The 16,736-nt window shown below is 39.7% G+C and overlaps 1 protein-coding gene across 2 annotated transcripts in view; it reads right to left on the bottom strand.

The window, feature by feature from the left end:
* Window positions 1–8,193: 8,193 nt before the first annotated feature.
* LOC121326993 (FAS-associated factor 1-like) overlaps window positions 8,194–16,736 on the bottom strand; it is an 84,680-nt gene continuing 76,137 nt past the window's right edge. For both annotated transcript variants that reach the window (XM_041270709.1, XM_041270707.1), the window contains one exon: window positions 8,194–8,705. In XM_041270709.1, coding sequence (XP_041126643.1) covers window positions 8,622–8,705 — 84 coding nt within the window. In that variant the 3' untranslated portion in view covers window positions 8,194–8,621. The remainder of the gene's footprint in view (window positions 8,706–16,736) is intronic.

The raw sequence follows: 16,736 nt of genomic DNA, 5'->3' as shown, positions 1-16,736 counted from the left end.
GGTAATATTGCTGTCTTGTTAAATTCACCGGCTGTTTCCATCAATGCCAGCGATGGGAAACTAAATATTCAACACAAGAGGCAAGATGTTGGGGTGTTTCACCGTAGCAATATTATTGATTTCCCAAGTTACAAACACACAAAACAACCCACTTATAACACACCTGCTATGCTCTCCATCGCTATTTATTATTATTATTTTAATTTAGTAGTTGGCAATTGTTTCTACTATTATTTTCTCTTCAATTTGGAATAGCCAATTATTTTTAGGCTCAGCTCACCGCTACTACCCCTGCGCCAACTCAGGAGGGCAAACATGAACACATGCTGTCCTCTGAAGCATGTGCCGTCAGCCGACTGCTTCTTTACACACTGCAGCCCATCATGCAGCCACCTCAGAGCTAGTGTCGGAGGACAACGCAGCTCTGGGCAGCTTACAGGCAAGCCCGCAGGCACCCGGCCACACTACAGGTGTGGCTGTTGCGCAGTGAGCTGAGGACTCCATGTGAGAGCCTCATCACTAAGCAGTAGTTTCAAAAAGGTGTTGTTAATGAATTAATTAATTAGTGTCATCTCGTGTGGGGTTTCTGTTTCTGATACAGTGGGCACCGTTTACTATCTATAAAGGACTGTTTAAACTTCTGAAACAACCCTTAATGTTTTGTGAATTGGGCCTGATGTCGCTCGTTTCGTTGGCCCACAGTCTGAGAACCATCAAGTACAACACAACACCAGCCTTGACAGTTTGGAAGGTCAGTAACTGACAGCTTGGAACAGTTAGAGAGCAGCTGGCAGGATCTCAGAATTACAAACAAACAAGATACTTCCAACTCAATGTGATGAGGTTGCCACAGTGCAATAGTGATTCACAAGATGAGTTTCATTACTATTGCACATATTATTGAGGTGCAAGTGAAACAAACCTGCAGCTATAACAATGTAGGCTGGTTATAAGCATCCGGTATTAAAAAAGTAACTTTGTATGTACATGACATTTTTGAGCTGTGATATCTATTCTACTTACATGTTTAGATTTTCTTCATATCATTTTCTGTTTCAGCTATAGATGACTTTTCATAACTCAGTGTGCCCCCTCTGTAACTCTCATAAAATTTTCTCCCAAGTGCATCATGTACACCAGTGTGTAACCATGTAACTGGGCCCCTGCAACACTCAGTTCCGACTTGTAAAAAGTCATCAAGATGGCTGAAACAGAAAATGAAAATTAGTGATAGATGAAGAATACATTTGTTAAGATAATTGATATTTCAACCTACTACTACCACTACCACCAAGTAACCAAATTTCTTTATACCTGTTGTCATAAGCAACATTATCAATGGTCCCCATTTCATTGTGCTGAAGAGAATTATATGATGATTATTATTTTAGTATGTTTTTTTCAGATGCAATGCTACAGCTTAAACAGTTACTTTAAAGCTACAACTAACACTGGGAGCATTTTTTAATTTAATGTATTTCTTCTTGTTGCTTCCTGGTACCAATTCACTTCTTGGCTTGTAGGTCAGATTTACTCCAATGGTCTTACTGGCCCCTACAGCACAGGAAGTGATTACCTACTGCTGCTTAGTGTGAAAAATAAAGCAAGCAAAATAACTAGAAAATCTGCAGCACAACAGTGAGCACAGATGCTGCAATGCTAAAAAGTGATACGAATAAAGCCTTGGTTAATATAACAGAATTTAAAACCTAACCTAACAATTACTCTGTTGAATCTTACCTTGAAAATGAAATACTGTTCAATGAGCTTTCTTCAAATTCTCAAGTTGCGAAGGAACATCACTGCATGGTAAACCAGGGTTTCAATTAAGAAGTAAGAGTTGTCCAGAAGGAACTGTTTTTACCTTGTTGTACCGATCAAGGGGACAGTGACTCACAGGAGACACAGCGGTTGCATCCCAAGAACTCCCATCAGCCTTAGAAACTTCAAACCATTGTGGATCACATGATTGTGAACCTTTCAGGATTCCAGCAAGTTCCCCCTGATAATAACAGTTTAAAAAAAACAAGCAGCTTTCACCTGATTTCAAGCAGCTCATCAGGTCTAGTTGCCTGCTCTTGAAACACATCACAGGTCAGAACCGCCAAAGTGTGTTAGAAATAAGAGCTTGTGATCAGCTATTGTGGATCATTCCTTTAGTTTTCACTTACTAATATAAAAAGATAATTTGCTAATCTAACAAGCATTATGTGCAGGTAACTGGAACTGAAGACTAGCCCACGAACTTGGGTACAGACACATTAAAAAAAAAAACAGTAATGATTGCAAACTTCAGAAAAGGCTAAGGGGAGAACAAGAAAATTAAATGTGACATATTCTTTAAGCATGACATTTGAGACAAGGATCCATTTAATGGTTTTAATTATTTCTGCTTCTTCAGTTTACCCAACTATTAACAGTAATAAAACCGTCATACCCACTGAGATGGAAACATCCAAACTATTTTGTGCCAAAGATACAGCTCTCTTACCTGAGGGTGCAACTTGTCAAAAGGTGTAACTGGGGGGATTATCTCAGAGCTATTGGGGCAGCTGGAATCACATTCTTGGGGGGGGGGGGGGGGGGGGGGGGGAGGAAAAACCTAATATCTTAACTTTGTTATACAAACCCCTTTTCAGCGATGTAAGTGCACATGCAATTGCTCAAAGCAAAACCACGATGTGGTATGATTTCAAATAAAGCCAAAAGTGTCTCATCAAGAATTGTGAGTGAATGAACACGTTATACTTTAAAGGTCTTTGCGTGAGAATGGATAGAAGGATGGTGTTAATTAGCCTTGGGGGGAGGAAGGTTTGCACAGTGCTAGATTATTTAGTTAAGTATTTTTTTTTTGTGTTCAAACCTTGTTTATTCTGCGGGAGAAAACAGCAAACATCTCCTTTTAGATTTGATATTTTTAACTAACAATATAGGAGAGAGCTAAGACTAACAGCACACAAACAGCTTTCTGGGCTGGCTGGTTTCCTCCTAGTTTTGTTCATTTTTCTTTCACGCAAAATAAATTGCACATTGATTTCCAAACAGATCTAATTATCAGTTTCGTCATCTACATCGTCAGGCATCTTCAAGTACCTTTAGTGCTTTTCCCTTACTCTTTAATTATTGAATATATTATTTGGATAAATGGAGGTGCCCGTCAGTTAATTATCACACAATTCTAGAAAACTGTTTATCCATTTGTGATTAAACTTGGTGAGGACATCCTTGCGCACAAGTTATTGAAGGCAACATAATCTGGAAAAAAAACATGGAGGTCCCTGTCTGAGAAGAGTTTATCTGATTGTGCTGAAACTTATCACACATTAATAGTATCTGAAGCAAAGTAAAGTAGTTTGATCCATTGCTGGTTTTACTAGGAGTTAAATAAGACACACCTTAGCTTGTTACCTATACACTGTGCCCAATCAAGCCTGGAATGGGTGAAACTGCTATGCAAAGGAGTCCTATTTCTATCCCTGTTGACATCTCCACCGCGGTTCCAACATGTGTACAGATGGCAGGATTTAGCCTTAAAGCTCCATGCTTGAAAGGGGAAATTAGCCCACTGTGCAGATAATGCCAGAGGAGGTTTCAAAAGGGTTAGTGTCGACGTAAAGCAGCACAGAAATTCCCATTTTCAGACTGCTTTGTGAAATGAGGGGATAATCGTCTTAGTAACATTAGCTGCTCCAGGATATGTCAACGTCATCACTATGATTTCTCCTAGCAAGCCCCACTGAATGCACAGGATTACTTGTGATATCCACTCATCCGCGCTACCACCTGACTCACTCAATTCTTTTTAAAAAATGTTTTAAGTGAGTGATTACCCATCTTATTTTTTTAGGTAATTTCAAATGGCAGGGATCTGTACACAATACAGTTTAAACAGGAAATACAATAACGATAAAGCTAAATGGAAAGACAGTCTTTCTTAATTACCTAAATTGTAGTCGATTTAAACATAATATTACTCATAAATCAGTCGCACTAGTGTTATCGTACATATGGGCCTATGCTTGGGTATATACCGTTTTCTCTGTTGGTTTCATATATTCACCTCTTTTGTCAAGAGTTTTTGTCTGCAAAATTAAATCGTGAAACAATTTATCCGAAATCGGATAAAACAAAAACAAATCAGATTAAAAAATACATAAACTTTGAACACAACACAAAACAGAACACAGAGGCTCCAGCATGCTCAGTCACTTTATAGAACTAGCAGTAAATAAAATGAGCATACAACCAAAACAAATGAAAACAATGGGCAAAAAGGTACTGGAAAAAAAATAAAAAATACAAGAGCACAAAGGTGATCACCGCCCCCTTTATATCACATTATAGTGTTGGTAACTGAGAACCCTGATGTCCTGTTAAAATGTATCAGCAGTATCTTACAACAGCAGTCTAGGTCCAAAACACATCAACAAAACTGACCATGTTTTTCCATGAGGATCAAGTGAACAGACCAGCGATCCTCTTTTTATAGAAGCAAAAGTCCACACATCACCATTGTATTTATTGTTCAGCCCACTGTGAATCATTTACTGGTGCAGGTAACACCTTACATGATAAATAAAACAAATATACCATTACTTGGCAACATGGAGACAGACTGAATACTGTCGATATAAAAAGTCTAAAGCAGTGGTTCGCAATTCCATTTCTCAAAGGTCCAGTTGAGGTATTTAGCAGGTTCAACTGAATAATTACCAACCTTATTGGTATAAACACCTGGACTGGGCAGGTACCAGACATGAGGGACACTGGTCTCAAGTCAGCAGTTGTAGTTCACCAGTTAAACAACACATCGCCCTTCAGCTGGCGCTTAATTAACAAGCCTGCACACCCTGGTGCTGCGAGTGCGAATCTCTGCAGGGCAGTAAACTGGCGATGAGGACCTGCTTCACTGACATACTGGGTAGTAGCAGAAGGGACTGTGAGGCACCCCACTCACTCTGAAGGCACTGCTGCTTGGCCACGCAGGTTCCTCCAGCAGAGGAGAGGGATGCTACAGTTTTAGAAAGAGAAAAATTGACAAAGGGCATAACGTTCAGTGTTTGAATTGACCACGTTCTATAATTTGGTCTTTTTAAAATTTGAAAGCACCACCATGGCCTCTAGAGCTCTCTATAAAGCACCTGGTACACTACAGTGCAATCACTAACCTGCAACCCCCTTCCCCTCTCCCAACTGTATACACGAGAGCTTACCAGCAGTGTCATGGGACAGAATTCTAAAAGGGTTCCTTTAATATTTAATCTCTTGCATGAGGAAGTCGGATAGAGAAAAGAACAAATAAAGGAACCCTTTTTAACTGCTGCCCCTGACACTGCTGGGAAGCACTTTGTCAATTAGATAAACATTTTATGTTAAAAATACTTAAGCAAAAACCAAAACATGAATATACTGGATTTCGTTACTTCTGGTAATTAGTTCTTAATTCCCTCTCCCAGGGATTTCACTCAAACCATTTTAATATCACTTCAGAGGGACCAAGGAAAAATGAGCATCGATCTTTTTATCAGGTAACAGGACAAAATAGGCATGAAATATTGATATTGCAAACTTCAAAACAGGACTACAGCTACAGGTACTGCAGTAACAACCCCAATTCAGAGCCATCAGTGTTGTGTAAGCTGTATTGTTTTGTCCTGCTGTACTTTATCAAAATAGTGTTCAGAAAATAAATATGGAGGGTTACATTAACCCATTGCTTTGCAGTTTTTGGTAAATTGATATGATAACTTACTCAGATTTTGTTACCCGCAAAAGTTAAGTCTAAGTGTAATGTATCAAATTACAAAAATACAGCTTGTGGTCTGATTTTTTTCAAAGAAAAAATGTATTTGGTACTTAATGGGTTAAAAGGAGTGACATTAACCAGGTCTGACTGCAGTAATTTCAGGCCAGCTGTTTTCTGGGAACTGTTTAGGCAACTAGTTGTTTCAGCCGTTGCCAGAAATTTGCCACGTTACAAGCAACTTTTAGGCGACATTTTCAAGAAACATCCCCAATTTAAAAAATAAATTTAAATCAAGAATTATTTTTTTGCACATCGTAAAAATGACTGGAAAATGTCAGTAACAACTCAGCTGCTTCAACAGTTGCCAAAAAGTAGCCTTAAGAGACACATAAATGCTTCCATCGCGAGTTGGCAAATTTCTTAGACGCACTTAAAACCTTGAGGGTTCTCTAGTTTGACAAAAATGGGCGAGATTACGAGGCAAGCATGGAGCTGTGAAGCTAGAACTGGGATCGAGAGGTTGATAAGAAACATGGGTGAGGTAGGCATTGGAACTGTGAAGATAGAATTGGGATCGAGAGGCTTTTTTTTTCCTTTTTTGATGCAATCCAGGGTTACAGTGCTAACAGTGAAAGAAAAAAGACGCTTGCTGTAGTCTGCATACGGACAAGTAGATCAATGTCTATTAATACCAGTAACTTCTTCAACACATTTAAAGACTGAAAAACGATACATCTCTTAGGAATTAATACGACGCTGTACTGGGGATGGGGGGGGGGGGATGCTTTCTTCTGTAAATGCAACTTTTACTTTTGTTTGTTTCCAGTTATTTTAGTTGACAAACTTCTCCAAACAATAACTTTGAGAGAAACCCTGGAAGAAATTGATGGCATCGAATCAAAACCATTCATCACAAAAGTTGACTGACAAATGTCTGAATGATCTTTGAAGTATCTCAAAACTTGTATTTAAATAAATGTGGAAACGTATTCACATATTTATTTATCCCCCCCCCCCCCCCCCCCCCCCCCCACTACTATTATTTTTTAAATAATTAAGGCCAGGACTAGTCACACAGCCTTTGTGAAAAAGACACGTCCAGTACTGTCTCCCATAATTCTCTTCACCGCATGGGCACGACATTTAGTTCAGCCCCTTATCCCGGCAGCCCAGCCCATTCCCTGTTACCCCTCCCTCTGGCGGCATCACACAAACACAACACTGAATATTCACAAGCAGACAAACACGTGACTAATTTTCTGAACCTCAAGCATAGACCAGCTGAGCAACTCTCAAGCACCCTAACTGGTTCATAACTGAACAAGGCACTTGTTATTACCCACTGTCCGCAGTAGTATGTATAATAGAACATATTCCCATCGAATTTAAAGTTACACTAAAACATCTTTTTTTTTTTTTTTTGCTGGTGGTGCACATCCTTATACCACAGCCTTATTTGTATCAGAAAGCATTATGTTTGCTTCCCCCAAAAGGCAGTTATCAGCTACTTGCAACAGCATCACTGTAAGACAAATAGCCACGCTTCTGTAGCTACCTGCAGCAAATTATGTTCTTATACCAATCCGGTTTGTACTGAAGACACCAACAAATCTGATTATTTAATACTGGCTTATACCATCACATGATACACACTGTACTATCTGCTGACTGGCAACCTCAGAAGTGACTCTCAGTCACAAAGTAACAAATAAACACGAGAAAATAAAATAAAAACATCAAAAACCTCCTAAATTTCTTTTTTCTTTTTCTTTTTTTTTGGGGGGGAAGAGACTTGGCTGGCTCAGCTACAAACAGGAAATGTTTAAGAAGGGTGACTAAAACTGAAACACTGTTTTCTTTAGGAGATGTCTGTTTGACAGTGAGGACCACAGCCACGGAACATCTCAGGGACTGGAATCTAGGGAAATGATTCCCCAAGCCAACAATTCTGAGGATCGTTTAATGTGGAAACTCGCTTATTGTATCATCATTGAAACAATCACAGCGTTGAAAAGAGCAGCATACACACACATACACACACACGCACGCACACAATAAGAGAAAAAAAAAACAAACAGTTATAATCTAGAGCGATAACCAGTGCACTAAAAGCTTCCATGTCAAAATAAATATGCATTATAATATAAATGGCAAATTATATTCTTTATAAAAGTCAGCTAAATGACAAAAAACACAATTGCACCACCAGCCACCCGCAAAATAAAAGAACACTGTGAATTATTGATGGCAAAAATTATTCAGAGCTCCACATAAATACTGTCACCCGTTAAAATCTTCAAAAACAATAAATCAATAATTTATGCGCAATTTCATGCCGAGTCAAGTATGTGTATGTATATAGATATATATATATATATAATCTATATATAGTTATATATATATCTATATATATAGAGTTTGATATTGTTTATGGCGTTAACAAAGTAATAAAAAATAATGAAAGGGGGAAAAGAAGAGGGGAGGGGAGCGTGTGAATTAATTAAATCAAGTCTCCTCGTGACTCGTTGAGGAAGGAGGAAGGAGGAAGGAAGGAAGGGTGAGGCGGGGCTAAAGTTCTAACAAACGCTCATTCACGTTCCAGCAGTGTCTGGAGCGATTCCGAACACCAGACCAGACCTGGCAGCAGGTTTTCTTCTTTTTCACTATTTTTTCTTTACACACAAAATACTACTGGAGGAGTCTTTGCGTAAGATCTGTCGGTCGTATCTCGAGATCGAGCATGTGAACAGAGAGAGAGAGAGAGACAGTGTGTGTGTGTGTGTGTGTGTAGTGATGGAGGGTGTGAACGGCTGGCTTGCTCGCTGGCTCTTCGCAGCTCGAAGGATGCCGCTGATCATCTCTGTGGCTCTTCTACCTACTCTTTCGCTTCGAGGAAGAGAGTTTCTTGAGGAAAAAGTTTTGCCTCCACTAAACTCCATGTGGGGTCCAACTGGGTCACCTGAGGAAAAGACAAGGAGAGATGAAATGAGAGGTTTCAGTACAGCAGAATATACTCCATTACTTACTGTAGTACTGTATGCTGAAGGGCAGTATTAAAGGCTTTTAGAAAGGTTTTCTTCTGTACATGTAAAAGTATTTTAAAAATGGAAATTCTTAGGCTCTTACTGGAGCTTTCTTCTTCAGGGTATCAACAGTTTTTGGTCATCACTCATTTCAGTTTGCAGCAGCCAAAAGTTAAAATTAGAACGGTTCAAATCTGTGGTTGATTTTAGCTGTAGGGTCGACCCGTTGCAGAATGGCATCTGTGCCTGCTATGTTGCTGCTGAGTTTTATGATTGTGTTTTTTTTACTGTTTATTTATTGTGTTTGATGTTGTTTGCTGTGGTGTTGTCAGCCTCTTGCCAGGTCGTCATTGTAAATTAGAATGTGTTCTCAATTGACTCATCTGGATAAATAAAATGTTTTGATTGATTGATTGTTCTGACATCTGTTTATATCTTTTAATTGCAATTACAATAGGATCACTGGTCCTCCTTTTCTTGTGTTGACAGTCTTTGGTTCATAGCTTCTATTTTGTACTTCAATTTGGAATACAGAGGTATTTCAAAGGCAAGGCTATTGATGGCATACTGCTGCTTCTGCTTGGTACCTAATCACTTCATGTGTTTCAGTAAAAACTGGTCTAGATACAATTAGACCACAGGACTTACAAAAAGGAAACAGGATGCAGCAGTTAAAAACAACCTCCCCAACACACAATATTACTGGAAACTCTTTCCATCATAAAAACACCCTACAAGGTAAAGATCCTTCAGGCGGCTGCACTATGACAGTAATACCAAATCCAGACTGTTAAAACTGTAACCCTGAAAGCCATGTCTGGACAGAATTAGTCACCATACATCTCAAATCAGAAATGCTTTGTTAAAAAAAAATAAAAAAAAACATCCGAATTTGGATTCTCTCTGTGCTGGACTATGCCGAAGTCTCATCTACCGTATCAGAGTGCAAAACACGCTACTTTATCAAAACTTGACTTGACGGGCGTCAATGTTGCAATATTTTGTAATAATGGTTTGGCATCTCAACTCATTGAACTGAATGGAAAGACAAGGCTGGATGCGAACCAGTAGCCTCAAGGTTTAAAAACTTGCCATTCGACTCCCTAATCAAGATGGCAGTACGTGTCTAGCGGATGTTAGTATTAATAATTCATCCGCCGCTAGGAGATCCACTTGCTGAAACACTCATTGGGGAGAAGAAGTGGGTAAGCGGTGAAGTTTATTATCATGAATAAAAACAAACAGGCTGACACTCCATGTTCTTTTTGGCCATCCACCTTTCAATCAAATGACATCCCTGGCTGTTTTGTGAAAACGTTCAAGCTGAATGAACTGATTGTTCTAAAATAATCATCAACGCAGCAGAATGTTAAGATCCAAAAACTTTCAATAGGGTTGTGTCTGCCTTTCTAGCACGTTTCAGGTTGGAATAGCAAGGTCGTCAGGGGTGATGCCATAGCACAGCAAAACAATTGTGCTTTCTAATCTTGGTCCCTCAGTTCAGCACCGCGGCATGCCAAGCTGAGCTCCCCTTGGAAGCTGCAGTAATTATTTAGAGTTGTGATACCTTGTTATGAAAACCTGTTAGGTTGAGAGCAGCGCACACAGCTCCATGTGCGTTAGGCTGGTGCCTGCTGCGATGTACTAATTGAGCAGCTATTGTGTTGTTCTAGCTGAGGAGAAAGAAAGAAAACCAACAGAAAAAAATAAAAATAACAACCTTCTGCTAAAGTTGGCCTGCCACGAGTACTGCAGTTAATAACGGTACTCTGGGACCTTCCTCAAGCAGACGAGTAAAGGAGGAAGGGGGGGGGGGGGGACAGACTTTTTTCTTCACAACACAAATCAGCATTCTGGCTCTGTACCTAATGAGTGTGCTGATGCCACTCTTTCTCACATGACTGTGTGTGTGGGGAGGGGGTGCCATGAACATGTGTGCATAACAGCTGATGACAGCAAGCTAATAAACAGTTTGCAGTGTTCATCAAACAAACAGACACACACACGCTCGCACACGAGCTTCAACCACCAATTTGACAAATGAATGCCCTTTATGCAGACTCCCTTTTTACAGCCGGTTACTGAAGCCCGGTGTCAGTTACTTGGAGACCCCCGAGCAGCATCAGGCATGGTCAGCCAGCCTGGCATGGGCGTGTGGGTGGGTTGGCAGCGAGGGACCCTGCAGCAGGAGGTATGCCCGACAGCCCCCTCGCAGAGAGGGTGGTGTCCATGATTACACAGGGGAACGCCAGAGTTTGCAAATGTTTACACTGTTATCCAATTAACAGACAATAACCAGAACAGCATCTGTCAACAAACAAAGCTGTTGTTTTTTTGCATTCTCCGCCCCCTTTTGCTTATTAGCTCCGAGGCAATTTCTTCTCCTTATGGTTTGCCTTCCTGCCTAATTAAGGGGACAGCATTGCCTGCCCCCCCACCCCCTTCTCTCTCTGGGGAGACGATATGAGGTTGTGGATGTTACACACCCCAGCCTCCCAAGTCCAGGACCTAATATAATCTGTGTTCATATTCTAGTTATATTCAGACACAGGATAATCTCCAAACAGTGCACATGTTTACGTGTAACAAGGGAGGAGAGAGAGACCAGAAGGTATAACCACAAATGCTTTTCACTGTAACTTTCATTTGTCATTATTTCACCCCACGTGACCCAATTTCTGGATTCCTCATCACATGCACTACACTTGCATCCAGAGGAGTGAAAGCAAAGTGACACCTCTGCTGTATCAGGGGGTATTTCCAGAAGACAGCAGAGGAATCCGCTAATCCTCTAGTAATTCGTCCCCTCTTTCCACATGTCTCCTGATGGAGGGCTACTCAATGACCTGTACAGCACCTTATCTGGCTCAGATATCTCCAAGTACAAAAACAACGACCAGAACGGTATTGTTCTGGTGAACAAAAACAAAGAACAAAACAAAAGTTCCCAACCAAGATGGTTCCTAAAAAGTAGCCAAGCAAATCTCCCCATTTCTACAAACAGCCCCTGCTAAAATGACTTGGTGCAGGTCATGGTCATTTCATTTTATGAAAACACACAGGCCTAGGTTTTCCTCCCATGGGCAAAACCACAGGAAAATTGTCCCCAACATAATAAATGCATTTCTATCCGAAGTCTATCCAAAAGGTCTCTAGCAAAGGAAACAAATGCCAAAATGACGTCTGAAATAACTAACACACGTTCTACTGTGCAGTGTGCCTCGCCATCCTTTAAAGGATCATTTGACGAGGTACCGGGTTTCTTTACTCTCAGAGATTGTTTTATTTACTGTAAATACTGTAATTGTCTACTTTTGTTTTCTAGGTAATATTTACTTTTTTAGAATAGTCAATTAGTCATATCTGAACATGAAAAAGCCATGTTTGTACCATCGCTACTCCACAAATTTCACCCAACCAGACAATCACATAGTTACTGGGGTATGGATAATTATATCAATGAAGGGTTGTGGAAATTAATGCCTGGCGAGTTTGTAGAAGATATTCCCATTCAACCTGAATAAAAGCTTGTGGTGCCCCCAGTACCCACCCCAGGCTCTGTCTGCTGGCATTTTGTAACTCTACACCAGCGCTTATTTCTTCTTTGTATGCGTTCTTGGTCCTCAGGTGCCTTATTTTGGAGTTATGAAAAGGGTCCCTGGATGAATGAATGGAAGAATTTCTGGTTTAATAAGCTAAAGTTAGGAGCCTTTGATAAAGGGTCGAACTTAAAATCATTCTGAGCCAACGACAATTGCTAATATGTTACCGTCTTATTTATTTTGTATATTTAGCATTTCTGATATATTTATCGTTATCTTTTTGCACCTACGTTTGTGTGTTTTTTAAATCCAATGCACAAAAATGCTCACATCTCAGGATTCTCGTTAAAACAGGGAATCTAACAACTAGCAAAAGGTGTTATTGGACTAACTGGCACTAACCAACTAATCTGGTTGTTTCCTGATGGAAATGCCATTGCTGGTCGATAAACACAGCCTAGTGCTACTGCAGGACAGTACCCTAAAGAAAATGCAAGGTCCTAATAGAAAACTGCATTAAACTGAACCTTTAAAATAAATAAGATAGACGTAAAAAAAAATAATAACAACATGCACTGTCAAACTTCAATCAGGGAAACCAGTTTCCCGTTAATTAAACCAAAATAACTTGCCTGTTTTAACATTCTGTTGTCAGTGTTTATTTGGCCAATTACTAAAGCAGTGGGAGATCATTAGCTGCTGCCAGGGATTCTAAAGGAGCACATTTTGCAGGGGAGTTAACAGGCCACTTCAAAGCAAGAGGCAGGCAGTGTGAGGGGGCTGGTGGCTCAGTCAATCACACACTAGCCCCCAGGCAGAGTCTCCCAGGTTTCAATCCTACCTCAGTGAAAAGACGGACATGTTCACGCTAACAACTGCACAGCACGGGGCGGTATGGAGGTGCAGCCTTTCTGTGTTCAACACGTTCAGAACTCAGCATTACTCTCTGTCTGGCAACAGTGGAAGGCGGTTCCATTAACATTACAACAATCCGCAAGCTTTTAGTACACTACAACACTGTTTTAGAAAGCAAAGAGCAGAACATGCTTGCAGACGAACACATTCTGTAAAAAGCTTGCTCCCCAGCTCTAAGATTGTAGATGAGGGTAATATGTGCTGTACATACAAGAAGTCAAACAAAGGTGTTTTTAAGTAACTCCTTTTAATAGGATTTTCTGAATATGTATGTAAAAGCTATAATGCTGAAATTGTCAATACCGTATGTAAACCACCAGTACACTGGTCTTGGAATTGCTTTTTCTTAAGGATACAGAGCTGGATACTGGCTCTGGTGGGTCAGGAAACTTGCACATTCCCTTCTTGAACATGTTATCAAACAGTAATCTGAATAAAACCAAAAGAAACTTAGCAAACAGACACATGTATCGGCTTATTAAAATAGGGCGCCTTGCCTATTGCTGGTTTTCAGATTCTAACCCAAAAGGAATTGTTTCTCAGGAGTACGACCCAGATACAAACATCTATTTTCAAATAATTCAGTAACAAGTGAAAGGAGAAAGGGAACAGACAGGCCGGAGAGCAAAGCGAGCGCTGCAGCTGTTTTTCTGGGCTCCCCAAGGCAGCCAAAGAAACAAAAGTATTCAGTAATTTGTACTGCTTATCCCAGGCAGATCAGCTTTGGTTTTAAAACGAAGGGAGAAATCCTGTATAAACGATATTCCAGAGAATTACAAATGCAATAGTCGTATATAGGCTAATCCTTCCGCAAAATAAGAGCCTCGGATGTCATTTAGCAGTTTTCTGTTTTCATTTTAATTAGTTCTCAGCGCAGGCGGATTAGATGGGGTGCTGTTGAGATACACAAACACTGCTGCCACTTGACTTGCTTCCCGTGGAGTTTAATTAAGAAAAAAAAAAAAAAAAAAAAAGCCTTTTGCGTAATAAACTATTATTATTCATTTACATCTTTGCCTCTCAGTAAAAACTAACAGGTTGCACAAGTGCCACTGAAAGCAGTCTGTATGTATGTATTGGGGGACTTGCACTTCTGGGATGATTCCTTTCCTTGACTTTAATAACACTACACATTGTCGCTGCCTCTGAAATAATGCAGAAAATGTCTTTGCTAACCCTCAACAATGACTTTGAGATATTTTAAGTTGCTATCAGGGAATCCAAGACAGGAATAGTGTGCTGTGCAGCCCAGAACACTGGCTAATGCAGGGTGTAGCTAAGTACAGTAGTTTCATATGATGTTCCTGTATGTAGCTCACTATAGATAAAGAAGGGGCACTTTGATCCACCGAACCCTTTGGTTTTAACCCTTTCCTTGCTGGGTCTTTAATCTACTGGCAATAGAGCAGCGGCTTAGGAAGCAAATCATTCAGTTGATTTATGTGGAATAACAAAATCCAAACACACTCGTAATTGTGATTAGAAAGAAATCAGCACGTCGTGGGTGTGTTAAAAAGAAGGGTGTTCACCCAGGCTTCAATGCTACATTGGCCATACATTAAATACATTCAAATACATTCAAATGCCCTTTTTATTTTTTTTTTTAACTCTAATATGACTAGGGCTTCTGTTTCTCGGGTTTTATTAATTGCATTTTTCAGTTCTTATTTTTAGCTATTTTCGAGTTTTATGTAATTAGTTTTTTTCTGGGCTTTCGTTTTTGATAAACTGTATGAAATGAGTGTTGCTTGAGTGTTTTCTGTTGTTTTTTTCTGTCAAAATATGTATAGTAGTAACTCAAAAGTACTTGCACCTTCTTTCCTTTGCTGTCTTCCACAATGAAATCCCTATATGGTCACAGGCACATTCTGTTTTAGACCCTCCATATCTTAACTGTAATACAGCTTTAAATCCCACTAACAAGCCTCCAATCCTGATTGTAATCTCATTTTAAATCTCGCAAGCGGATTCTCCAATAGAGTGTGCTGTCACTCAGAAGTTGGGGCGGGTTTAAAGTATTCAGAACGAATCATTGATAGACACAAGTCAGAAAGGTGGGACATTGCCCAGCAGCACTGTCAAATATACTTCTTATTATTTTTGTAGTAGATTTTATTTTTTAATGGGAAAAGGGTAAAGTCAACGTGAATTTCCACAGTTTTTCTGGTGTTTTCTGGTGTTTATTGGCTATCCATCAATTTCTGTTTTTTTGTATTAGGGGTGTTTTACCGGTTAAAACCAAAAATCAGAAGCCCTAAATGTGATGTACACTTTGGGTCCTGACTCCTCCTCACCTTACTAGAGGTAACAAATGAATTAAATTAAATAATATAAATAAATAAATAAATAATGTCTAAAAGCAACATTTGGCAACACAGGGTTAAAGGCAGCTAGGCACTGGGCACTGCCACACAAAGCCATCCTGCCAAACTCCCTGCGACTCCTCTGAATGAAATGAAAACAACAGGCAGTACTTTTCTAGGCTCTGCAACACAGATACAAGTGTTCAGCTTCCCAGGAGGCGCACAGGACCTGCTGTCAGGGCAGGTCTGGAAGCTATCCCTTATTGAATAATCCACATGTCTAATTAACCAGGTAGTTAAAAAGCACGCTCATTATCTACCTGCCACACAACTTACCAACCCCATTAATTACTGTGTTAAAAGCTGGATGTGCAACGAAGCACAGGGCCACCTCGACAGTATCGTAAGTAACCAGTGCATGGTGGGATTCTAATTAATATTTGCAATAAGGTGCAGTGTGTATAGAAATACAACTAAGAAGAAAAAAAAACGCTCATTACTTTACCTTAGCTTTTAATTTAACTGATTGCCAAGAACAAATTTTCCCCACCTCTGAAACATGACTTGCTAGGTCGCTGGGGGTTAGTGAGCAAAACACTTTTGCATAAGCTATGGCTATACGTCAATATTTTCATATTAATAATATTACGATCTGAAGATACTGGTGCAGATGTGTGGTTTTCTTGCCTCACATTAGTCAACACCAGTCCCTTACTGGACATGAGAAATCTGTCAGCACTCCTTTAAAAAGGCTTTCATTGAATTCTAATGCATTAACATGCCACCACTTCATTTGAAACAACTAGAGGTTTTTTTTTTTTTTTTTTTTTTAAATCAATTGACTATCATGTTGCTAGAAGACACTGGCCACAATGATAGGAGAGTGGATTACAGTAAGAAGCAGGTGCACAGATGTGACCGACTCAAATTAAATCCACTATCAGAAAAAGCACAACAAAACCCTCATGAGCTTTCAGAGGTTACAAGATTAATACCCCATCCTGCGGCAAGACTAAAACATAACATTGTCAGTATTTATTTATTTTTTGGTCTAATTGTTTGAAGTTAATAGAAAGAGATTTTCCTGACACAGGTCAGTCAGTGACTCTATTTTGGTTAAGTTCTATGTCAACAAATACCAGTATTCTCTCTTTAACATAGTAAGATTGTGTTTGGGAATGCTGTGTAACTGACATGAAGTTAAAAA

The sequence above is a fragment of the Polyodon spathula genome, chromosome 14, assembly GCF_017654505.1.
Source record: "Polyodon spathula isolate WHYD16114869_AA chromosome 14, ASM1765450v1, whole genome shotgun sequence".
NCBI classification, from domain to species: Eukaryota; Metazoa; Chordata; class Actinopteri; order Acipenseriformes; family Polyodontidae; genus Polyodon; species Polyodon spathula.
Note: the sequence above shows the minus strand (reverse complement) of the source record. Positions and strands in the feature narration are given on the sequence as shown.